Here is a 26,784-nt window from a genome sequence, read left to right as displayed (position 1 = left end):
TCTGTACAAGACTTTAGTTTCTGTGGAGCGCAAGCATGGGGTGGAGCTAGGGTACACCTACCACAACTCAAAGTCCTGCCGCATATTTATCCAGCACATTGCTGGAAACATCAGAGACAAACTTCAAGCTCTTACAAAATGTGAGCCTTTCTACTGCTCCTTACTGTTCGATGGAAGCACAGACAAAGGAACATCAGATAAAGAAGTCATAAGCTTAAAGTTTATTGAAAATGGCTCCCCAAGAATCAGACTACTTGGGTAAGGAAAATGTAGACTAATAGTCGATGTTGAATATGTTTTTTTTCCCCACATGTAAATTCATGGTTATTTTTGCTTTGTTCTTTTTGTTTCATGTTTTAGTATTGCAGAGCCAACAACATGTGATGCTGATGGGGTTTTTGAGGCCATAATGCAAAAGTGTGCAGAGAATGATCTGGATCTGAGTGACTGCTTGACTGCAACAGCAGCTGATGGAGCAGCCGTCAACTTTGGAAAGACAAATGGGGCCCTAGTTTGGTGGCGCAGTGCAGGTGGCGCAAGGTAACGCAGCCGGTCTAATGCAAGTTTCGACCAGCGCAGCCTAGTGCAAAGTCAGATTGGAAGATTGGCAGATCGCGCTGTGCTGAGATAGGCGTGGCCGCGCAGCAGGGGGAGGCGTCACAGATTCAGCTTGGTGCAGTGGAAGTTTCGTGCGAAAATGTCCCGCCGAGGTTGCGCTGAAAGCTCGCCACCTCCAACCAGGTCTACTCTCAGCGCAGGGCGGAGCGCAGCAGGTGCAGTGGAAGTTTGGCTGACTGACCTGCAGTGCACACACGTCACCAAGACCTCACAGGCAGATCTCCACAGTTCCAGGCACATTTCAATGCAATAAATATCCACAATAACCACTATTTAATGTAACTAACGGAATCAACACGTGGATTTATATCTATATAGATTGTCCCGTCACATCTGACGTCAGATCAAAGCAGAGATCAAAGGCTGTCGGCAGTGTAATGGAAACTCCACCTGAATTAACACAGCAGGGACGAACTGGCACTGAAAAGCAGCTGTGGATGTCCCAAGCAGGACTGAGGGTGGATGACTGCATGTCTCTGCCGTGTTGAGACTACGCACTGTGCCCTGATGATCCCCTTTATTTATTTATTTATTTACTTATTAATTTATTAGAGGGCGACTGCTTCGTCACGCGGCCGTAATGAAAAACTAAACACAAATCATCATCTCTCTTAGCCCACCACAACAGCCTCGGTATCAGATAGTCAGTATATAGCCTACTACAGTATACTCAGCATCTCTCATCACAGAGAAAAAAGAGAGGAGGAGAGAGAGAGAGAGAGAGCGTCCTTTACGCTGATTTCATCCCGCATGGTGTTTGTTTATGTTGTGATTAGTGTACACCTCTCATCTTGCTTACACAGGGTTTGAATAAATGTGAGTTTCAGTTTATTAGTTGTTGTTTCTTACACTGGGCAGCCGTTCTCAGTGTATCAGATCAATCCTGGTTAAGTATATTAGTAAACTCATTATTAGCCACTCTGAGCTCGGACCTCCGGACCAAAACAGCTGTTTCCTCCTGGGAGAGGTTCGGCCTCTGGCGTCGCTGTCTCCTCCGTCCATGTCCAAGTATAAAATGACAAACTTGCAGCGCGCATCGCCCGCCGCGCAGTTAAAGGTGAGGAGAGGAGCTCATTTGATTGGTGAAGATCTGACTCGGCTGTGTCAAACCCACTCCACGCCTTTCTCTCCTCCTCCTGTCTCCCTCCCGCCCTGTCTCCTCCCTCTTCACCGTTTGCGCCGGTAGGAGGGACGAGGGGAGGGTTTGCGCTGGCGTAAGTCTGACTGCGCGGCCCAGCAAACTTGCGAAATGGACCTGGACACGCCTAGTTGACGTGGCGAAGCTGCGCTGAGGTTAGACTTCGCCCGGTCTAGGAAACTAGGGCCCATGGTGTCCTCACCAAACTGCAAGAATCTGTGCCATGGATGCTCAAAGTGCATTGTGTCGCCCACAGACTGGAACTATGTCTGAAGGATGCCTTCAAGGGCACTTACTTTGAACAGGTACTTTACTGTTGTTTCTGCAAATAACAATTTCAATGCAAGTAGTTGTTGTTTTTTAGCAACACATTTCAAATCTGTGTGCATAATCATGCAGGATCAACCTTGTTACTTTTTGTTGATTCATAAACTTTCCTTTAGCACACCATACTTCATACTTCCCAAAATTTGTGATGCCTTTTTGATGTTTATTCTGCATTAACTGAGCTCATCATAATGACCTGTTGGGAGAAATTCAAGAAGATCCCTGTACATTCCTGTCTCAAGTTCGGTGGAAAAAAGTTCTTGGTTGGGATAAGTTTATTGGAATGTCATTTAACCTACAAAAACCAGTCATGATAACAGCCAATAGAAGCAACTTTTTAATAACATAATATTCTTACCTAAAATGCAAAAAAAAAAAAATGTTGAGGAGTTGCCAAGTTTTTTTTTTTTAACTTACTATTCAACAGATAGGCTTATGCCAGTATGTGGTTTTCTTCAGATTTTTTTCTTCTGGGCCTTCAGCAATGATTCTATTCACAAGCAACTGTTGCAGAGGGCTCAGGCTAGTTCTCCCATAACAATGTGTAATAAAATGTCTCACAAATGCCTTCATTTCTGTTTTTCCTTGACCTAGATTGATGACCTCCTGATGAAACTGTACGCTCTCTATCATCGTTCCCCCCAAAAATGGAGAGAGCTGAAGGCCATCGGAGAGGAACTTGAGGAACACATCGTGAAACCAGCTCGCGCCCAGGGGACAAGGTGGATAGACCACAGGAGGAGGGCTGTTTCCTGTCTTGCAACCACGAACTATAGGAGCATTGTCGCTAGGGATGGGTACCTTTCGCATTTGAATCGATACGGTATTGATACTCGGTACCTGGGAACCGATATCGGTACCAATCGGTACCTGTTTTCGGTACTTTTTGTGTAATAATAAAAAAAAAAATCAAAATGTCTAAAATTGTACCTCTTAACAACATCACAACTCCTCAGCCTTTAAGAGTATTTTATGTTTTAGGGATGGGCAATGATTTTCATATAATGGAATAGTCATTCAATGAAAAAAAAAAAAAAGAAAAGAAAAAGTTTATGAGACTGTCATCTTGTCTGAAAAAATGTCCGTTTTTACTGTGGGAAAAGGAGGAACATGGAAAGACTCCTACAGAAAGCTCTGTGTGAAACTTTGTCAAATAAAAAAAACAACTGAAACTGCAGTGCAAACTCTGCAACATGTGGACTTGACGTTTTGACGAGAGGAGAGTGCAGGGAGACTTCATCCTCGTTTAGATGTGCTCTCATTACGTGACGAGGACTTGAATGGCGCCGCTGTGATGAGAAGTGGGACTCGGGAGTCGGACCGGACCGCTTCGGTACGGATTGTCACAACAGTCCGTTCTTCACGTTAAATGACGGACGGCTGTTTTTCAGGTAGTGCTTTAAAACAACGGGCTGGCGCTACCGCTTCTCTGCGTCTCATTTCAGAGAGAGAGAGAGAGAGAGAGAGAGAGAGAGAGAGGGCGTGAGTGTGCGGGGCTCCTGCAGACTGCACTCTCTCTCGCTGACGCACGACGAAGGTGCGTTCAGGTACCGATTGACTTTATGTGAATCGATACTCGGTACTTTGGTGGGAATTTGGTCGGTACCAAAAAAGTACCGAATTTCGGTACCCATCCCTAATTGTCGCCCACCTCCAGGAAAGACAGGACGAGGCCACGTCAGAGAGGGAGAAGATCAGGGCAATGTTACGGCAGTTAACCTCGCCAAAGTTTGTTCTCAATATGGCACTGTATCAGGATCTTTTGTCTGACCTTGCTGAACTGTCCCTTAATTTCCAAGGAGATCAGCTGCCCCTGTCTTGTGTGCGTAGCAGAAACCTTGCTGCCCAGGCTGCGTTACGTAAGCAAACTCAGAAGCCAGGTCCCTATCTCCGCCCCGTCCTTGCATCCTTCACCACCACCACCACCACTGGGGGATTTCAATACAATGGGGTTGATATCAGAAACTCTAACATAACTGCAGAAGCCTTCTGTCGCCATAGAAAAGACACAGTGGACAAAATCATTGCATGCATTGGCAAGAGATTTTCTACTTTCGCCATGGCGAGATGCATGATAATAGAAAGCCACTTACCAAAAGAGCTGTGGACCTATGCCGTGCAGACTGCATTTATGGTGAGAAACAGGTGCTTTAACAACCGCACAAAGCAGACACCTTATTTCATGCTAACAGGAAAGCAACCAAACCTGGCGAAGATGCAAAAGTTTGGGTCGGTGTGTTACGCCTACAGACAAGACAAACGAAAACTTGACCCGAGATGTGACAAGGGGATTTTTGTTGGGTATGACAAGAATAGCCCAGCCTATTTAGTATACTATCCTAGCAGTGGTAAAGTTCAAAAACACAGGCTAGTGAAGTGTGTGACCCCAACCGTTGCAGAGCACCAGACACAGACAGAAATGCCTGCCGATGATGATTTTGAGGTACTGAGGCGGGTTGATAGGGCCAGACGAACTCTCCCTCTCTTACCAACAGGACAGACACAGGAGCAGAAGCTGGTCCCTACAATTGGGCCTCAGGAGAGCCAGGTACAACCAATCAAACAGGAGACCGGGCGTTACCCCTCTAGAGTGAGGCGGAGACCAGATTACTATGGTGATAATGTAACTGAGGCAAGTGATGACCAGGTACAGATGACCATAGATTACTGTTACAGGTTGGTGTCTAATGTACCCCTCTCATTTAGTGAAGCTGTGACCTCACCTAACTCAAAAGAATGGTCCAGTGCAATGGATGAGGAGATGGAATCACTTAATGACAACAACACATTTACCTTGACCACACTCCCAGAGGGTAAGAAAGCAGTGGGGGGTAGATGGGTATATGCTCTCAAAACCAATGCTGATGGGTCCACCAAATACAAGGCACGTTATGTAGCCAAAGGATACAGTCAGAAGCAGGGAGTGGATTATGATGAGACTTTTTCACCCACTGCTAACCTGACAAGTGTACGAGTGTTAATTAATTTTTAAATCGTACGTTCTGTGTCACAGCAAATAACTTCAAGTCCTCCTCCTCCTCTCTGAAGTACGGCGTGCCTCAGGGGTCTGTTTTAGGACCAATCCTATTTTCATTATACATGCTTCCCCTGGGGCACATAATACAAAAATATGATGTGTCTTTTCACTTTTATGCTGACGACACTCAGCTGTACCTGCCCGTAAATGCCACTGACCCTGGGAAGTTGAGTGCTTTTTTAGACTGTATTACTGCTGTTAAAAACTGGTTGTCAAAAAATTTTCTCCAACTCAATGACAACAAAACAGAGGTTCTGGTCTTTGGGTCCCAGCAGATGTCTAAACAAATCCTGTCAGCTGCTGGGCCATTAATAGATGGCATCAAACCCTCCGCAAAAAACCTTGGAGTCTGGTTTGATAGCAACTTAAACTTTGATCAGCACACGACCAAACTTGTTCAGTCTTGCTTTTATCATCTTAGAAATATTTCAAAGATTCAATCCTTTTTATCTTTTAAAGACACAGAAACGATTTTACATGCTTTTATTTCATCACGACTGGATTATTGTAACAGTCTTTTTACCTGTCTTAATCAAAAATCCCTGGACAGACTCCAGTCGGTGCAGAATTCTGCTGCCAGGCTTTTAACCAGAACTAAGAAACGTGAGCACATTACGCCTGTTTTAGCTTCCCTGCACTGGCTTCCAGTAAGTTTTAGGATTGATTTTAAGATCTTATTAATCACTTTTAAAGCACTCAACGGTTTTAGTCCTGCATACATCACTGACCTTTTATCTGTGTACACTTATGCTCGCACTCTGAGATCCTCAGATAAAGGTTTTTTAGCTGTCCCTGGGGCCCGACTGACGACAAAGGGGGAAAAAGCATTCTCAGTTCGGGCCCCAAAGCTCTGGAATGATCTACCGGAGGACATTAGGTCAGCTTCTTCAGTGTTGTGTTTTAAATCACTCCTCAAAACTCATTTTTATCGGAAAGCCTTTCCTGATTTTATTTGATTTTATTTACTTGTTCTGGTTGTCATTTTAATTGTTGTTACCTTGTTGTACAGTACCTTGTAACATTTGTTTTGAAAGGTGCTATATAAATAAAGTTTATTATTATTATTATTATTATAATGCAAAAAGCGGCACAAGAGAACCTGATTTTACATCAGATGGATGTCAAACCCGCTTATCTGCATGATCCAATAGATTTTGAGATATATATGACACAACCAGAAGGTTATGAGGTAACATCTGACAAAGGTGAAATGTTGGTGTGTAAACTGGAAAAGTCACTGTATGGTTTAAAACAATCAGGTAGAAACTGGAACAAAATGTTGCATGATTACTTGAGTGACAATCTCTTTACTCAGAATCCTGCTGATCACTGTGTATACACCAAAGAAACAGAAGATCAGAAAGTGATCATTGTGATATGGGTTGATGACCTGGTTATTGCAGCCAGTGATGATAATGTGATGATGAATGTCAAAGAAATGCTTACTGCTAAGTTTAAAATGAAAGACTTGGGTAAATTAAACAACTTTCTGGGTATTGATTTTCAGCAAAGTGATCACTGTGTAAAAATGTCACAGAAGAGATATGTGGAGAAAATACTTGACAGATTTGATATGCAAGATTGTAAGCCACGAGCAACACCTTGTGAGCCAAAGCTTAACTATACTGACAATGCAGAGGTAATGAGTGATGTCAGAAAGTACAGAGAGGCTGTGGGCAGCTTGATCTACTTGTCAACATGTACCAGACCAGATCTGAGCTATGTAGTAAGTAAACTTTCACAGTACCTTTCTAAGCCAACTGTACAGCAATGGGTTACTGTAAAACATGTACTCAGATACTTAAAGGGCACAAAGGAAAAATTGTTGTGTTATAAAAGGAGTGACAGTGTGTTACTTGGGTTGGAAGCATTCAGTGATGCAAATTGGGCTGAACATGAAACTGACAGACGTAGTACCACAGGTTATTGTATCAGCTTAAGCCAAGTTGGTCCTTTGATTTCATGGAAAACCAAAAGACAAGCCACAGTAGCTCTTTCAACTTGTGAAGCTGAATACATGGCGTTAGCTGCAACTATACAAGAATGTATGTATTTGCTTCAACTGCTACAAGGTATTGACAACTCTCAGTACAGGCAGCCAAGGGTATATGAGGACAATCAAGGTGCCATAGCCCTAGCTAAAAATCCTGTACAAAGGCAAAGATGCAAACATGTTGACATAAAATATCATTTTGTAAGGTCAACTGTAAGTAATGGTAAAGTCATGCTTGACTATTGCCCAACAGAGCAAATGGTGGCAGACATCCTGACAAAACCACCAACAAAATCTAAGTTAAAGAAGTTTATGACTTTTATGTTTGGAGAGTAATATGTTTATGTTTATGTAATGTATGCAAAGAGCAACATGAAGGAAAAAAAAAATCTGTTTAGCAGCATGAAAAGAAATGTTTATGTTTCATGAAGATCTGTAATATTGTATAGATTGTATTTCTGTTTATGTTTTGAATATACCAACTACCAACATTTGAGAGCAAGTGGGGGTGTTGGTGTATGCTCTCTAATTGAGTAGCGCTCTTATTTTGAAGGACACCGGAAGTCACTATTGTTGTTGAAGCGGATGTATTTAACTCATTGAGTGCCAGCCCTTTTATAAAATGGTCAGTGCCATGTGCCAGCGTTTCGGGGCATTTTGAGTAATATTTTAAGACCAAGAGAATATTTTGTATTATGACTCTGAAAACACAAAATATCTCAAAGGAAAGAGGAGACTCTCTATTTAACTAGGGAAAAACCATTTGTTTGTACCTTGTTCCATTCATAATTTATCTTAAGTTGAATAGAGCCTGGCTGCACCAAAAAGACCACTTTTTTTCTAGAAAGCTGAGAAAAATGCATTTTTGTGAAAGAGAGTCTCTCAAGACAAACAGTGATTTATCCGTTTTAATTTTGGCTTCAGAAACATGTAAGACATCTGAAAATTTCATTTCACATGTTTTTTCATTGTACAAAAAAAAAAAAAAACTAAAATACAACAAGTAGGAGTCCTACTATGCAGAGTGATGCCTGCTCTCCTACTCCTCCTGCAGTTGCTGCCCCCTCACCCTCTCCTAACCCCCTCCTCCCCCCTCCCCTCACCCCCTCTCTGCCCCTCCCCTCTCCTACTTCTCCTCCTGCTGCATCCCCTCGTCTCTGAAGTAGGGAGGGAGACGTCATGGCGTCTTCAGCCTCTCTGCTGGACGCGGCCGCGGCAGCGACTCACCGCGCTGATCTCTCGGTTCGTCGTCACAACGTCGGTTTACAGCAACTGGTGAAACTGACTCCGCTTTCGCTTCGGCATTTCGGTGCTGATCATCTAGATGAGTTTACCTTTCCTGCCTCCTCCGATCACTTCATGCTGGAGCTATGCTAATAGCATCCGTGGCTAAGCTTTCCTCCAGCTCCACGTTACACTTGTTCCAGGCTCTGCCCGTCGTTTTCCTCTAGAAATAGAAACTTTTCCCAACTTTTTTATCTCTGTACCGATCGCACTCGTCTTCTCCTTCCTCTTCACTTCTTGCTCTGATCTACAGTCTTCTTCGTTCTACACATCCCAGGAGCCCCAAAATTACTCACAGTGTGCGCAACAGCGTCCCCATTTACCAGCCGCAGAAAACTGCATTTGACGTATATATACGTCAATGGCACTCAAGCGTTGGATTTTGATTGACGTATATATACGTCAATGGCACTCAATGAGTTAATAAACCCAGGTGTCCTGAATCTGATGATTGGCAAACGCAACTTACCTGTGTGGTCGCTTTCTTCTCTGTCTCCCTGGATTATTTAGGAATTGAAACAACTCTGCTAACAGTCCCTGAAGACCCTCTCCGTCCTTATTCTCCCATTGGCATTCTCCAGCAGTGCCATGGGTGCAGGATTAAGGGGCTTTCACACTGAACGCAGTTTGCACTGCGCCCACCGCGGGTTATGGCGTGGACAGGCGCAGACACACATGCATCGCGCACATACCATATGGCCTAAGCTTTTGGGGGGATATATGTTCGCAAGGAGCTACAAGATGACCACTTCCAGGTGTAGCCTGTTGGGGAGAGCTGGGCTAAGCGTCAGGAGGATGACAATTCACTTGCATGCATCCCGTCACTTAAACTGAACATCTGGCCATTTGTTTTCACTCAGCATAGCAGCTGTTTTTTTTTCAGACTCCACTACATCCTCTCCTATTGGATGCGTTGAGATGTCGTCAAAGTGCGCTGCTAACCCAAGTCGAAATTTTTTAATTCGGCACAGCGTGCAACGGCAGCAGGCGCCCCCCTCGCGCGCCGCTCAGCTCAGCACAGGGTGTGGTAGCCACCCGCCTGCGCTTTGCGTGTTTGGTGTGAAAGGCCCTTCACGCATGGGCCTCACCGCTGTAAAATACATTTGAAGAGCTCCTTTCTAAAACGCGATAAACGCCAATTTAAAAAAAAAAGAGTTTGTCACGCCATTTTGTTGTGTACTGAACCTATTCACTGCTCTATCAAGGTTTCATGTCAAATCTCTGTATTTCCGTGTTTAAACTGCACTGCAAGATGCAGTTTCCCTCCAAACCGCGACAAGCACCAAACCTATTTTTAGCCTAAACGCGATATATCCTCTCTCGACCAATCAGAATTCGATGAGCGCTCTACGCAATCCAACATGGTGGTGCTCTGAGCCGGTGTTTGTTTTCATTCAGTCTTTCCGAAAATTAGCTCTTTGAACAATTTTGATGGCCTTGAAGAGCCAGTGAGGCCGACACCGACGGGTCGAAAATGCCGACTGGACAGAGAAAGCCACAAAAAAAACCAGGAGAAGAAGGCGCGTCACTCCGGCGGGGCGTTATTCCCGACAGTCGGATGTCAGCACAAAGCCACAGCAGAAAGTTTCTGTCAGGCCGAGAAGCTGTCGCCGGAGGACCTGATGAGGAATTTTAATTCGTTTTATAAAAAACCAGACAAAGTAGCATAGGACAAGGCAATACTTGATCTCCTGGACATCAGCCATGTCAAAAGGACACGTCCGAAGGTCCAGGACGTTAACAAACACAAGAACCAGAGTGTGACAGTGAAGTACCGGCTCTTGTGTAACAATCACCCGGAGAAGGTGCCTGTTTGTAAGGCGACCTTCATCAAAGTTTTTGGTGAGTACAACTTTCGTTTAAGAATTGAATATCATCTTGTAGGTTTCTCCCTTGTGATATGACGAAGATTTTGCTGTAAACAAGCATGCTAACGTGACAGTGCTATACTAGTCTACTGGTGTCATTCCTTTAGAACAGGGCTAGGGAAGCGTGTGTGTGTGTGTGTGTGTGTGTGTGTGTGTGTGTGTGTGTGTGTGTGTGTGTGTGTGTGTGTGTGTGTGTGTGTGACTCCTGATGGCTTTGAGGTTAAAACAAACAAACTGTAAGGCATCTGTATAGACCAGAGACTGTAGGTTGAATGTAAAAAGAGAGAGAGATAGAGCTGTGTAAGGTGATATGTTAAGGAAAAGAGGTTCCTAACCACTGCTAAGGAGAATGGGATGCAGAATGGAATGGGGGAAGGAGTAATGTGTAGTTATAGTTGTGTGTAATTTCTATTTATTTAATACTGGCTCCAAACAATGTATGTGACGATCTAATAATAATTTACTTTCACAGGCATCAACTGCTGAGGCTCGCCCAGAGAGAAGAGGTGGTGCACGGCACAGTGAGGAGCAGGCAAGGAGAAGGGAGCTCATTGTTGAGCACATCAAGTCTTTCACCTGCAGGGCCAGCCATTATGGGCGGAGAGGAGCACCAGGCCGCAAGTATCTCCCCAGTGACTTGAATGTGCGAAAGATGCATGAGCTCTTTGAGGCTCAGAACCATGAACACACCAGCTACTCCCTCTACTACTCTGTCTTCTCGCAAAATTTCAACCTTGGCTTTGGTCACCCAGCTGCAGACGCATGCTCCGATTGTACCCAGTACAAAATCAGGTTTACCGATCCAAACCTAACCGAGACGGAGAAGAGGAGGGAATCTGCATTCTTCATGTTGCATCGCCGCAGAGCACGCGTGTTTTATGACATGTTAGGCAGGGTTGCAGAAGATCATTTGACCCTCTGTTTTGATATGATGCAAAACATGGTCCTTCCAAAAACCCCAGTAGGACAGGCCTATTACTCGCGGCAGATGTACCTCTACCTGTTTGGTGTCGTTGTGCATAATGGAGAGAACTAGGGATGCAAATTATCGAGTAATTCATTAATCGATAGTTGATAGACCTTATCGATCGATGATCGATTAATTGATAAGCGGCGATTTTCCTGAGAACCTAAATTTTAGGGGAAAATTTAAGATCAACATTCCTTATGGACTTACACTAGTATTTGTTAGTTTATTTTAAGAGCACAGCACAATGAAAATGTTTAAGTAGCACGTTATTGGGACATAGAGCTCTGAGGTTGAAGTCCTATCATAATGAGATGAGATGAGAGACACCGCTGCGTTTCCATTACAGATTTTTGCAAAATAAAAGCTATATTTCTGAAACTTCGAAAAAGCGCAATTGCCATTTGCGGGTGTTTCCATTGAAAGGTATTTTGCTAATGAGCCGTAATGCGTCTTGCGTTTCTATGGTGACGGCACAGCGATCTCAGCTGCCGACAGCTGTTGCTGTTATTGTTTTTAACATTGACAAAAACAGCGCTTGATTGCTGAAAGGCAAAGCCCGTGTGGCGCTGCAGCGGCCACAGATAAGGACGCACTCACACTAGGGCCAGTTGTTCTGTACCGCGCTGAAGCTCTAATGCCCCCTCCTCTCTCCCCCGCTGGCCCGCACTCACACCACCTCCAACCCAAGCCTGCAAGCACGGTTTCCTCCGTTGATACAGAGGGACTATTTGTTTACCAACACGGCGGATGTGCGCTTTAACCTGACTGCAGAAAGAACGGAGCCTTTTAAACACCAGCGGTGATGAGGCGCTGACAACAATATAGGTGGTTGTGTCCACACACCCGTACAGGTTTATGTGACTTAAGGTGACATGTCGGCGCAGGAGGGTGTGGAGTGTGGATGCGAGGCGAGCCAGTCTCCTTCAACCATGCACGGAAAAGGGGAATGATAGGAAAGGGTTTTCTAATTTAATGAGAAACAATGCCCAGGTCAGCAATGCATGACAATAAATATGTGGTTCATTTGTCCCCTCAAGTTACATAAACCAACACAGCGTGGACACACGCGCTGTTCTCCGCGGCTCCGCAACGAGCGCTTTTTTTTTCTTTTTCTTTTTTTTTTTTAAATTAAGCTCCGGTAGCGACCGGCTAAACTACGGAAGGATACTGTAAACCAGCGCGGATCCGGTGTGTTTATCAAAGCTTGGTCGCCGTGCTGAGGCACCGTGGGTTTGAGCTGCGGTCAGGCTGCATTACAACTCCTCAGGCAGCTCCGTGTCGGCGGCTTTTTGACTCGTTACTCACTGGTCGTCTGTGTGTTAGCGATGGTACAGCCTGAGTCCCGTAAAGCTACAACAGGTGTTGTTGTCTCTTTTCACCTCCTCTCCCTCTCTCCCTTGAGTGCTGCAGTGCGCTGCGCTGCACACGTTTACACAGAGATCCGCTACATTATGTCGGCTTGTTTACATTTCACAGTAAAACTCCCATTGAAAAGGAACGATTAATTGCAAGTAATTTAATTTAATCGATTAAATTCTTATCGACAATTAATCGATAGTCGATTAATTGTTTGCATCCCTAGAGAGAACAGTATGCAAGTAAAAGATGACGTCCATCTGTATGTGTGGCAGGAGAACGAGAATAGAAAGGACAGCAATATGATCGCGTCTGCTGTGTGTGACTGCCTCAAGGTTCAACTTAAGGACAGAGTTAGCAGTTCGAGAGGGCTTCGGCTGTTCAGTGACTCTTGTTATGGGCAGAACAAAAACATGAGCTCATGAAACTTAGGCAGCTATTTCCCAACCTGGGCATTGAGCACACCTTTCCTGTACAGGGCCACAGTTACCTCCCTGCTGACCATGTCTTCGGCAGAATTGAGCAGAAGATCAAGAAAATGGACACAATTCTACTACCTCAGGAATACCACACCATCCTGGAGCAATTCGGCCATGTTCATGTCTATGGCAAAGACTGGGAGGCATTTGATTATAGGTCAGCCACAAAGGAGTGTGTTAAGGCTCAGAGGGGCTTTAAAATCAGTGAGGCACGCATGCTTGACTTGAGCACCAACAAGGTTGGCTGTAAGACATCATACAATGGCGAGTATTGTTTCCACAGCGTGCTAAAGCAGGGCAAGCGGCGGGCTAACCTGAAGCCAGTGGTTCTTCCAAAGCAGACCTCTGTGAAGGCCGCAAAGAAGCGCGATGTGCTGTCACTGTTAGGAGCAATAGGTGTCTCTGATGTCGTGCAGGCTTATTATGATGATGCACTCGGTCAGGTCACTGACAATGCAGGCCTGAGTGATGAAGAGTAATCTGGCCTGTGTGACCGGGTGAGTCATCTCCCTCCTGGTCACTGCATGGCGCTGTTGTCAGCCTGGCGCAGGTTAATGGGGGGACGGCACTGTTAGGTGATTAAAACAGCTGTGTTGGTCGACATTTTCCCTCTCTGCTTCTGCTGTGCGGTGCGTCCGGTGAGCTGGCCGGCGTGCTTGTTTGTGTCCTCCCGTCGTATCATTAAGGTAGGAATTCTGCATATTTGCTGGTTTGTGTTTGCTGTTATTGAGCCTGAGGCCTCATCCTTTCGCTCCGTTGCAGTGTTGGAGCAACGGCGAGCTGGTGGAGCGACGCTGTGTGTGTGTGATTGGGACAGGTGTGTTTGGTCGCTGTTCTCCCTCTCTGCCTCTGCTGTGCGGCGCGTTCGGTGAGCGGGCTGGCGTGCATGCCCGAGTCTCCCCGTCATATCACTAAGGTAAGCATGCCGTGTAGTTATTGTTTGGTGTTTTACTTTTATTGGCCCTGGGGCTTCATCCTCCCGCTCCGTTGCAGTGCTCGGAGCGGCAGTGAGCCGGAGGGAGCGAGCGGTTCTGGTGGGCGCGTGTTGGGTGCAGTAGAGCTCAGAGGTAGGCTGCTCTAATTGTCTGCTGTTGCAGTTTTACATCATTGCGCTAGTTGTGACACTGTCTCTCTCTTGCTTTACAGCGGGGCGCTGTAACCAGCGGCCCCCACTCTCCTAGTTCTGCACACTATCCTGCGTCCTGGTGTGTTCCGGTCATCGGCCACCATGATGTTTGCTGCTGTTTTGTTTGGCTCGATTACATGGTTTTGATTAAATGATTGTTGTTGCCGACGACAGTGACCTCGGAGATATTTAACAATTTATTTCTTTTTTTCTTGTTTTCCTTTTTCTTTTGTGGGGGGGGGGCGGGTTTGATAATTGTTTGTTTTCTTCTAATTTGCATTTGAATATTTTAAGAAGATATTATGTTTAATTTGGTTTTGTATTATAAATAGTATTTAATTGTTTGTGGTGTGTGTGCGAGGTCAGCTAGACTGCGGCCATCTTAATTTTTCCCTCTCTCCCTGTGGACAGGTGCTGTAGTCCAGCGCGGCGGCCCAATCCCTGGTGGTGGCTTCTTCACTCCTCCATTGCGTGTGTGTGCAGTGTCACGGGTGATATTATTTTCTTGGTTTGTTTCTCCTTCCCCTTGGTTTGATTTAGGGTCGCCGTGGCTGGCCCAGCCCTGTCCATTCCCCTTTCTTTGGCCCAGTCTGTTGTGAATGTGAAATATTTTTGGCAACTATTGAAGTTTTATAAAAACAATATTGTGACAATAAATTATTATCCTTTTGATACATGAACTCTCCCCTGTGGTGATTCGAGCCTGCGTGACCTTTTTCATTTTTATAAACAAACAGTAACTATTTCCTGGGGCGAAACTCCCCAGGTGGCGTTGTTGGCAACCACTCACCACTACTCACCACTCCACCTCGCCACACCTGCATCAGTAGTATCACACACACACACACACACGCTCACACACTCTCTCTCTCTGTCCTCTCACACACTCAAACCACACCTGTTTTTGGATTGACTAAAATTACTTTGAATGTATAACTGAATGACTTGCCTTTATTGTTATCATTTTTATCATTACTTTTTATACTAAAGTGTGAAGATCTCTCTCTGTCTCTCTCTCACTCACACACACACACACACACACACACACACACATACACACACTCACTGACTGTCTCACTATCTCTCTCTCTGTCCTCACACACTCAAAGTACATCTCATACACGTGACTTGTATAATAGCGGACATTGGTCCTACTTTTTACGATTTACATTTTACTGAATGACATAATGAATGTGTTATTGAATTTTTAAAATTATTCAGACATACTGTATGTTGTGGACAAATTAGGCCTACTTGTTACACGTTAGACACTTTACTAAAAAAATGACTTTGAATGTATTAATAATTAACCTGCCTATTGAAGATTGTTATCATTACTATCATTACTTTACAGGTTCAGCACTAAATGTCTATTAGCCTAAATGTGTTTTTAAGTAATGTATTTAAATGTATTTTTTATATTGTTGTATTTAATTAATGGTTTTGTATGCTATTTTTAAATTATCTTTTTGTGGTGGACAATATTGAAACATGTAATTCATTACTATTTAGTTTATATTATTATTTGGCTTTTATTTATTTTATGCATTTGCACTTATTTGATTTATATACAGTTTAAGTATGAGTCCCTTATATAATATGTTGCATTTTCTCTTGTTTGTTTGTTTTTAAGACATAAACCATCAGTTTCTTAAAAAAAATGTGGATTTATAGCGTTTTGAAAAAAAAAAAAAACTTTGAATTTATAATCAACAATATTGTTGTTTTATTTAATATTCATTGTTCAACATGTTCAGACTGACCCAACAAATCATTATCACAGGATAAATTGAATATTACCAAAATGGGTGGGTCTAGGTAAAAAATGTTGTTTTCTTGAAAACGATTAAAATGGATTTATAGTGTTTTGGAAAAGAACTCCTCATTTGGTTACATGCTGCTATTCCGACATGCCGCTATTTAGACATTGAACTCTAATTGTCGGAATAGCGGCATTAACATTATTTTTCAAGCGTCCCACTATTTTGACTTTTTTTAAATTTTATTGTCGGTGTAGCGGCACTTTACTATTTTTCAAACATTCTGCTTTTCTGACATTGACTGATTAAGTTGTTGTCAGACGTTTCCTTCTGATTTTTTTTTGGGGGGCATCTTAGACACTGTATCTCATAGAATACATATAAACAAATACATAGGCCTATTAGAGAGAGGTAAAAACAAAACATCAGACATATAAAGTGCAATATGTGTACCACAAACAGCGCTTAAGTGCCCTGGCGAGCCCCGCTGATTCAACATTTTAACTGACTAAGGAATAAATGAGTTCCTCAGTTTTAATCTAGCTATAGGGACTATATCTCCCATTGGATGGCAGCAACTGGTATTCTTCAAAAAGAAGGTAAGTGTCATGTTACGGGCAGTGGAGCATGTGAGGTGCAGATATCAGGAGGAGTCGGTTTTGCAAGTAAAAAAAAAAAGACTTATAAGTTAACAATTCTAAAACCAGGGGAAAAGGGAGGTGGAATAAAGTTACTCTCTGATGAGAGAGTGGCTGTCTCTCAGTGGCGTCATCCAGGTGCTGCGCATCAGGCCCTAAGCCCAGAGCCCAGACGCTCACAGCTGCAGCTTCTCCACGACTTATCCGTGGCGCTGTCCATGGTGCTGAAGGTGACAGGTTAATTTGACAAACAAACTGCAACATAGCATGGCTATAGCGCTAGTGGGGAGCTCTCCCTGGTGCTGATTGCCCGCGGCGGATGCATTTCCTACACGATGATGCATGGCGACCGGCACTGGGTCATCTTGGAAAGGCTCGGGGCGAAAGAGACTCACGGCTCATGTGTTTGCCTATATCTTCTCTTTTTGCCACCGGCTTTCCTGTTTGTGTACATTTTGTGGAGCAGTAAATGTCTCTGCTCATGTCGCTCTCACGCTCTCTCCCTCTGCCACCGAGCAAAACTTACTTCCCTGCCTGCCACTTCTTTCTGTAATTTTGATACACGTTTGTTTTTACCAGTTTCCATCCTGTTTGTATCACAATCCTAAGCAAATATGTATTACAGCAGCCAAAGGAAATGTGCAATAGTAACCACAGTTATGCATTACGCCCACTAATTCTCAAGTCCGATGCAACTCTGCCATAGCCTGACAAGCCAGACTATATCATTAAAATGCATAGTCTGGCAACGACCGGTAGACCTCAGCTCAATCCAGGGGGCGGGATGAAGGCTGTCTTTCAAACTGCCTCTGCACGCAATAGGGTAGCGCTACGACTAATAAGAGCAAAGAGCAGGATGGCGTTAGCCTGACAAGCCAATTAAAATGTATGTCGTCATCGTTAAACCCGCCCAACGACTCTCTAAACAGATAAGAGCGCTGTGATTGGTGAACACAAACGGTGTTCGAGACTCAAAAAGTTTCTATGGCTCGTTTCTAGACTGACCTACGGAGCAAATATATTTGCTGCCGCTTGGGTGCGTCTAGATTTCTAGGCAAACTCTGCCACTCTCATAAACGGGAGGACTAAATTGTACACAAACAGGAAAGCCGGTGGCAAAAAGAAAATAAAGAGGCAAACACATAAACCTTGAGTCAACGATCTTTTTTCTTTTTTTTGTACCGCAACATAGGGTTCACGTCATAACGTCTGTATTTCGACCCATTAAAACCTCCATAGACTATAGTTCTGTATTATGTGAAGCCCCCCCCCAAACAAAATGAAATATTTCTGATTAATGATTCCGTTATGTGATTTCATCGCTGTAGCCTACTGTATGTCCTGTGTGTGTGTGTGTGTGTGTGTGTAGGTGAGTGAGGGAGGGAGGAGGGGTAGAGGAAGAAGTGTCTTTTTTTCTTTCCGCCTATCACCGGTTTGATGAGGGAGCGATGTTCTTAATCTCAACAACTAAACTATCAAGTCACACACAAAACTGACACACATGATAAACAAACAGAACTATGCTGCAGTTTGTTTGTCAAGTTAAGGCAAGGCAAGCCAATTTTATTTGTATAGCCCGTTTTTACAAACAGTTTGTCTCAAAGGGCTTTACATGGCATCGTAACAACATCCTCTGTCCTTAGACCCTCACATCCACTGAGGAAAAACTCCAACCTGTCACCTTCTGTTGTAAACAAACAGGCATGCACGTTGTAGCAATGCAGCAGCCCCATTCAAGTCAATCAGCGTGCGCTGCGACACAACGCACAACGTATGCAGTGGTGGTTTGATCCAGCAGTCAGAGGCTTTGTGTCTGTGTGTGTGTCTGTCCGTCTTCCGTGCAGCGCTGATTCCGTGGGTGCTCCGGTGCACGAGCACCCACTGACCAGGTTGAGCACCCTGGGGGTCACGCCACCAGATGCGCATTTCTCCGTGCCGCGCCTCGGCCCCTCAGCTGTGTGTCTGTGGGTATGTGTATCATGTGTAGCCCATATGTGTGTGTAGCCTGTGTGAATGTGTGTGTTAATCTCTCTCGCGCTCTGTTAAAATGATGAATGAACACAAATCGCTGAGCGCGAAAGGAAACTGGCTTCGCTCCGCGGCTATTTCGCGTCTGACGTCTATGTTAAGCACACGTTTCTTTTGATATTGTAGCGTCCGACCCAACGTAACTACAACTACTACACAACAACATAACACAAACTTATCTAACAGCTCTCACTTCTTCCTCTGCTCCTCCTCACTCACTCACCTACATACACACACACACACACACACACACACAGGACTCTGTCTTCCTCACAGTCACCCCGGCCCCTCAGCTTCTCATCCAACCACCATACCTGCCCGGACACATTCACAGTCAGTCGGAAATCACAGAACTTAAACATCATAACAAGAATATTACTGCGGGGTCGCTACAATATTTTCAGTTGCGCTGCAGTAGCTATTATTAATAATGAGTGTGATGAGTGTGTGTGTGCGCCGTCCGTCCATCCGTCCGTGCCTGCCTGCTGCAGGCAGGCATCTATCTATCGATCTATAGATCGGAAGATATAACTATTTAAGACTTATATTAACACAAACGGGGACAGCTCTCCATTCCGACACACCTCCACTTCGACACCCCGCTGTTCCGAAATACCCTCCCCGCCCACAGCTGTCCAAGGTGCTGAACCGCGTGACGTTGTTTACACTCTGTGTTGCGGCTTGTCTGTGAAACGTGCGCTGCTCAGGGACTGGGCAGATCTGTCCCACTTGCTTTCTCCACTAGCCTACTCCGTTGTTGGAGATCTCCACACAGTAATATTTATACACTTTTTTTCTCCCCCGCTCGAGCGCGGCTGAACCCGTTTTGAGCTCACACGGGCGCGAGGCTGCTGCAGCCGCCGCTCGTGCTGACAGCTGACTGAGGGAGATGCTTTGGTCGGGCTTAGGCAATGAAGAAAGGAGTTGGTTAAGTTTAGTAAAAAGACCAGGTAGAGGCTAGACAGGCTAGAAGCATAATGAACATTATATGTCATTAATATGAAGTATTTGCTTGTTTTGCAATTAATTATGCACATGATCCGTTTGACCCCAAAAAGGAAAAAAGGATCAATGCGCACTGCGCACTGGGGGTTTCCCCCAATAGCCTTTTCGGAGTAGCGGGGTCTTTAGAAAAAATAGAAAACCCCGCTTTTACGATGAATGGAAGTCTATTGTCGGAAAGGCGGGGCTTCGGAAAGGCGGGGTGTAACCAACACAAACATTCCGCTTACTTCTGCTTTTAACTTCTTCTTTACCGCTCTCACAGCTGACATGTGTCAGTAATAATGTCACTTCTATTACAAGAACAAGCTGGGATCTCTGAAACCTAACTCCAAAATCCAAATCCAATCCAAAAGTCAAAAGAGAACTTTAGGAAACTTTGCGCTGATGTTTCCACAAGTCTGCCAGACTTATTTACCTGTTACCTAATTTCTTCTGTACATTTAGATAAGACACAATAGATGGTTTTAACATTTCAACATTAAGGTTTTCCCATACTCAACTGCATGTTTTTAATCATCCGATTTCAGGGTGAGCCAGTAATACTTTATTTATCTACACAGTGTCTCTATAACCAGGTGACATTTTATAACAGAAGAGATGTTTGTATGTTTGTCTTAATTTAGACATTTGCAGTCCGTACATGATAGGAGTCAGAAGTGGTTGAATGATGAGGAAATACAGAGACAGGATAATCCGCAGCACACTGGGAACACTGGTCATATCAAACCTGCTCTGCACTATTTCAAAGCAGCAACCAAAAGAAAAGTTGAGCAGAGAAGCAAGGTGAGGTGTGCAGGTACTGACAGCTTTCTGTCTGGTCTGTTTAGAGCCAGAAAAACACACTCTGAGAATCTTCAAGTAAGAAAAGACAATTGGAAGCAGAGGAACTATGATGGTGAGAACGACGCCAAACAGTCCATAGATATTATTCACTTCAGTGTCAGAACAAGCCAACTTCACTACAAGGTAGTTATGACAATACAAACTGTTGATGATGTTTCCACAAAGAGGCAAACGGATGTTTAAGGATAAAGTGACTACAAGCTTCAGAAAAGTGTACAACCATATTACAGAGATAAAAAGAACTGCTTTGTTAGATGTCATATATGTGTTGTATTGTAGAGGATGACAGATAGCAAGGTATCTGTCATAGGACATGATGGCTAAGTTTAAAAATTCTACACCTCCATATGTGAAAATACAATAAATCTGCAGGTAGCACAGAGGTACTGACACAGTGTGAATGTCAGAGAGGATCTGAACCAGCAGTAATGGAAACAGCGCTGTACTACCATACAGTTCATTTACAAACAGGCTGCACAGAAACAGGTACATGGGCTCATGTAAACTCCTGTTCATGCAGATAACCACAATCAGAGAGGAGTTGGCAAAAATAATTACAAAGTAAAGCAAAACAGTTATCACAAAATACAAGTATCTTAAGTTTCCAACATGAAAATAAGCTCCGAGGATGAAATAAGATAAAGTTGAATTCAGCATCATTCTGGTTTAACAAGACTAAACAACAGTGTAGAAAATATGTTTCTCCTCCACACAAAAATCATTTGTCCCACTGACAGACATTGTGTTGAAACTGAGACAGATTCATGGACATCTTATTTTGAATAACCATACACAGTATCACACATAGCTTGAAACAACCCAACCATCAAACCCCCACCCTCAATGACTGTTGAAGGAGCCGTCACCTACTGAGCTGCAGACTCCCGTCACTTCAGCAGCTGCTCTGTTATATATCACAAGAGAGGATCCCAGCAGAGCTGCTACAATATGACTGTCATCATCACTATAGCAATGCTGAGAATTCACTTCACTCACTGCTTTAACACATAGCCTACCTGATGGGAAATAGCCAAAGTTTTACTTAGGCCACTAATCTGGGCAGAGCAATTCACCAAAATACTATTGAAATCACAATATGGCCAAGTGCATCATCCTTTTCCCATATCCTCTTTAATTAAAGGAAATTTCTGCCATTTTTTACCCCTAAATTGTTTTCCCGATGGTCACCCAGTGTTGGGGGGGAGCAAAAAACGCGACTAAAATTGATACAGGCAGAACCGGGTTACACCATGGCTACCCCGGCGCTCGGGATAGCTACAATGCTAACCTATGGGGGCGATTCTTTCAACGAGGGTTTCCCCCAGAAAACTCGTTAAGCCCGGTGGAAGGGTGGCACCGGCGACACATCGGTGCCCAAGCGTGTTTTTTTGTGTCAGGGGCCCGCCTGACCCTGACCATTGACAGATGGCAGGGCCCTATTGGTATCAGATTCATTAATGGAGTAATAGAATTTAGAAGATGTGATTTCATAAGGCCTTAAGATCAATGTTAAAAGTTGACTAGAAACGTGAAAATATTACCATTATCATGTCTTATTATAAGACATTTATGTAACATATTTAAACACCAGCTAGGCTATAGCAGAGTCTCACAAATTGCACTCTTGAAATGCTGTTCAACCAACCACAAGAATAAATAAATAATAAAAAATAACAAATAAATAAATAATAAAAATAAAAAATACAATTTAAATAAATAATATCAACTGTCTGCACTAAAAACTAAAAACCAACTGCCTGATATCTGTATTTTTAAAGTCTAGCATTATTTCTCAGAGATATTTTTTCTTTCAGAGATTTTTTCAATCTGGAGTCACTTAAACGTGATGTAACACGCATCTTTTTCCGGTCAGTCGTCATGGAAACGAGACAGTCACGGATCAACTCATCTACCTACTGTTTGGACCAGAATGAAAACAAACATGTGTAAATGAGAATCTTACGAGCTGAAAAATAAATCAATGAGTCATTTTCACATCTGGTGAAAGCGTCTCGACTCACAGGAGTCCGGAGCTCTGACACTGCAGGGACGACGTGCTAACAGCTAACAGCTAACAGCCGCTACAGCAGCTGGCCGAGCCTTTTGGAGCCACAGCTCGGCTCACGTTAACGTGGGCTTGGTGCAGTCCCCTCTCTGTCAGCTGGTGAAGCAGCGGTCTGATGAGCATGATGTCCGTGACGTGTCCCGTTATGCGCGATGAAGTTGTGACGCTGTCAGGTGATGAAAAAGACACCTTATCACGATAATGCTTTTATTAGCGTAATATCTGTCCATATCGTTATCAGTTTTTCAGCCAATAAGGAAAACCCGATAACGTAATGCCTTCCTAGTGAATTAAGTAGCGGTGGATCGTTGCTACTTAATTCGCTACTTAACTATTGCCATCACTGATTCAGACGCACAATAATAGTCCACATGTTCTTACTACAGCTGTTCTGTTGTAAACAAACACACATGGCGATGGTGCTGCAACCGAGCTACACAGCTGTTACATGATTGGCTGTTCGCCTGTCACTCGTAGCATCCAGTGATAAGATAAGCTGTTTCAATGAGCCAGACAGAGAGCACACGTGTCTGTTCGGTCACTCCCAGATTTCCTCATAATCCATCCCTGCTCCGATCGTCGCCTTTGCACACGTTGTAATGCATCACCCCCATTCAAGTCAATCAGCGTGTGCTGCGGTACAGTGCACAACATATGCAATGGCGGTTTGGTCCGTCTGTCAGAGGCTTTGTGTCTCTCTCTCTCTGTGTGTGTGTGTGTGTGTGTGTGTGTGTGTGTGTGTGTGTGTGTGTGTGTGTGTGTGAGTAAGTAAGGTTTATTTATATAGCACTTTCCATGGAAAGGAAATCACAAAGTGCTTCACAATAAAATACAACAGTAAAAACATACAAATATAATGAATAAAACAATTTAACACATTAACTAGAAGCCTGCTAAAATAAATAAAAGTGTCTGTAAACAAATAAACAATGTTAATTTGTGGAATGCATCCAGTGAAGCATCACAATAGATGTAGTCATACAGTAAATTCCTGACAGGAGGTATGTTGTTAATTAGTTTATTGGGGAAAAAAGCCTGCATATCGGTATCGGTTATCATTGGAATCGGAAATTCTAATTCTGGACAAAATCAGATATCGGCAAATTTCCAATATCAGACATCCCTAATAACAAACACTCAAAAAACAATCAAATATCTATGGTACATGACTCGAATCCTTACGAGACACCACTGAACTCATATAGTGTACAGTATAACAGAGTTGTTTTCGAGGCAAATGATGGGGATGTTGATCCACTGAGTGCTTTAAAAACAAATGGTAGATCCTTAAACTCAGAGAAGCAATAACTGAGATATAAAGTTCAGACTGGACATAAGGAGGGACCTTCAGTCTGTTTATCATTACTAGAATACTGGGAGCTCAAAGGAGTCTACGTGTGATTTGTGGCCAGTTGGTCTAACCCCAAAATCCACACACTGACAACTAAAGCCACTTTCCCACTAAAATTAGCGGGTTGACGCGGGTTTTTTAAACGCGGGTCGACGCGCTAACAATCAGCATTTGGCTCCTTTCCCATTGACCAAAACGAGCCGGGTCTGACCCCCACTAGCAAGCTGCGTGGCCTCCGCTTCCACCGCTGCGCGGCCTCCGCTTCCACCGCTGCGCGTCTGGTGACGTCTTCACACTGGGATCGCGTTGATGATATCATAAGTGTGACAGAATTCAGGGAAGTGAACAATGGAGAGCAACATTGAGGCGAGTCAGGCGGTAAATAGTGTTCTTTCTTGTTTTGTACTTTTTTCTTGCCAGTGCTGCGACATGTTGATCAAATCCCAGTCTCGAATGCGAGCAGAGCTTTGTTTTGGTACGTGATATGAGACGCGACTGGCATGATGTTCTGACATGGCGTCACGTAACGCTCAACGTCATCACATAAATGAGTGGGTTGACCCGGGTCTGGCGTTCCCACTGCAAGCTGATCAGAGCCAAGCCGATTGAAGGCGATTTTAACCCGCGTTGCTTGCCGAGTCGTGTCGATGCTTGCCGGTGCGCCTTTCCCACTGCCACCAAAAGCTGATAGCAGGTTTAAACTGTTTTTTTTTTTGTGGCCAGTGGGAAAGGGGTATAAGAAGTATTTTTCTTCTGGAGAACCTCAGGAGCCTTTGCACTGGTGTTTCCACAAGTTTGTCAGCCTTGTTTATCTGTTGCCTCATTTCTTCTATAAACTCAGATCAAAAACAAAAGATGGTTTTAACATTTCAACATTCAGGTTTTCTCATACTCAGCTGCATGTTTTTAATCATTAGATATCAGGGTGAGCCAGTAATACTTTATTTATCTACACAGTGTCTATATAACCAGGTGACATTTTGTAACAGAAGAGATGTTTGTATGTTTGTCTTAATTTAGACATTTGCAGTCCGTACATGATAGGAGTCAGAAGTGGTTGAATGATGAGGAAGTACAGAGACAGGATAATCCGCAGCACACTGGGAACACTGGTCATATCAAACCTGCTCTGCACTATTTCAAAGAAGCAACCAAAAGAAAAGTTGAGCAGAGAAGCAAGGTGAGGTGTGCAGGTACTGACAGCTTTCTGTCTGGTCTGTTTAGAGCCAGAAAAACACACTCTGAGAATCTCCAAGTAAGAAAAGACAATTGGAAGCAGAGGAACTATGATGGTGAGAACAACGCCAAACAGTCCATAGATATTATTCACTTCAGTGTCAGAACAGGTCAACTTCACTACAAGGTAGTTCTGACAATACAAACTGTTGATAATGTTTCCACAAAGAGGCAAACGGATGTTTAAGGATATTGTGGTTATAACTTTAACAAAAGAGTACAACCATATTACAGAAATAAAAAGAACTGCCTTGTTAGATGTCATATATGTGTTATATTGTAGAGGATGACAGATAGCAAGGTATCTGTCATATGACATGACAGCTAAGTCTAAAAATTCAACATTGGCATAAGAATAAATACAGAAAATCTGCAGGTAGCACAGAGGTACTGACACAGTGTGAATGTCAGAGAGGATCTGAACCAACAGTAATGGAAACAGCCCTGTACTACCATACAGTTCATTTACAAACAGGCTGCACAGAAACAGGTACATGGGCTCATGTAAACTCCTGTTCATGCAGATCACCACAATCAGAGAGGAGTTGGCAAAAATAATTACAAAGTAAAGCAAAACAGTTACCACAAAATACAAGTATCTTAAGTTTCCAACATGAAAATAAGCTCCGAGGATGAAATAAGATAAAGTTGAATTCAGCATCATTCTGGTTTAACAAGACAAAACAACAGTGTAGAAAATATGTTTCTCCTCCACACAAAAATCATTTGTCCCACTGACAGACATTGTGTTGAAACTGAGACAGATTCATGGACATCTTATTTTGAATAGATAACCATACACAGTATCACACATAGCTTGAACCAACCCAACCATCAAACCCCCACCCTCAATGACTGTTGAAGGAACCGTCACCTATACTGAGCTGCAGACTCCCGTCACTTCAGCAGCTGCTCTGTTATATATCACAAGAGAGGATCCCAGCAGAGCTGCTACAATATGACTGTCATCATCACTATAGCAATGCTGAGAATTCACTTCACTCACTGCTTTAACACATAGCCTACCTGATGGGAAATAGCCAAAGTTTTACTTAGGCCACTAATCTGGGCAGAGCAATTCATCAAAATACTATTGAAATCACAATATGGCCAATTAACGCAATTAATTCTGAGTCGCAATTCAATGCGCGAGCACTTTAAATTTGGCCCATTGAATGACCTTGGCTACTTGGCAGTAGAACGTAACGGTAGCATAGCACCGAAGAACTTGTCCGGACGTGTTGGTCACTTCCCACCTGCGTCGCTAGTCAAAGCAGGGTGACAACAGACTGACCGACATGGACGCGACTCACAGCCCGGACACTGCCCGCGGAAGCGGAGCGGGAGCGCTCGTCCTCACAGGCGCTTGGCTGGCTGCACAAGGAGCTGCTTCTCCTGCGCTGTCCGCGCCGGTCAAACATCGACTCCACTCGCATGTATACCCGTCGCCCGTCTGCAGGGTGCGATTTGCCGGGGGGCTACTGTTTTCAAAAGCCCAGGCTACTGTAAATTCTCAAAAAAAAAAGGTGAGTCTCGAGATGCCGGTTGCACTGGGTCGGGTCTGTCTCTAGGTTTGAGCAAATAAAAGCCGGTCTCAAGCCGGGTCTGATATGCTTAATGTTTGGGTGCAACAAAGTCACTGTTAACAAAATCAACATCTAA

At 43.8% G+C, this 26,784-nt stretch overlaps 2 protein-coding genes across 2 annotated transcripts; both read right to left on the bottom strand.

Moving 5' to 3' along the window:
• Positions 1 to 20,179: 20,179 nt before the first annotated feature.
• Positions 20,180 to 21,130, bottom strand: LOC310996261 (olfactory receptor 10A6-like; the record flags this gene model as incomplete). The annotated part of the gene is made up of 1 exon (XM_083985640.1): positions 20,180 to 21,130. One exon carries the CDS (start codon positions 21,128 to 21,130, stop codon positions 20,180 to 20,182), a length of 951 nt encoding a protein of 316 aa, XP_083841766.1.
• A 3,705-nt stretch (positions 21,131 to 24,835) lies between these two features.
• On the bottom strand, positions 24,836 to 25,786 carry LOC310996259 (olfactory receptor 11A1-like; the record flags this gene model as incomplete). The annotated part of the gene is made up of 1 exon (XM_083985639.1): positions 24,836 to 25,786. The coding sequence occupies one exon, from the start codon at positions 25,784 to 25,786 to the stop codon at positions 24,836 to 24,838; it is 951 nt and encodes a 316-aa protein (XP_083841765.1).
• Positions 25,787 to 26,784: the final 998 nt, after the last annotated feature.

Source organism: Trachurus trachurus (genome assembly GCF_905171665.1).
Source record: "Trachurus trachurus genome assembly, chromosome: 13".
Classification (NCBI taxonomy): domain Eukaryota; kingdom Metazoa; phylum Chordata; class Actinopteri; order Carangiformes; family Carangidae; genus Trachurus; species Trachurus trachurus.
This window is presented reverse-complemented; position numbering and strand designations above follow the sequence as displayed.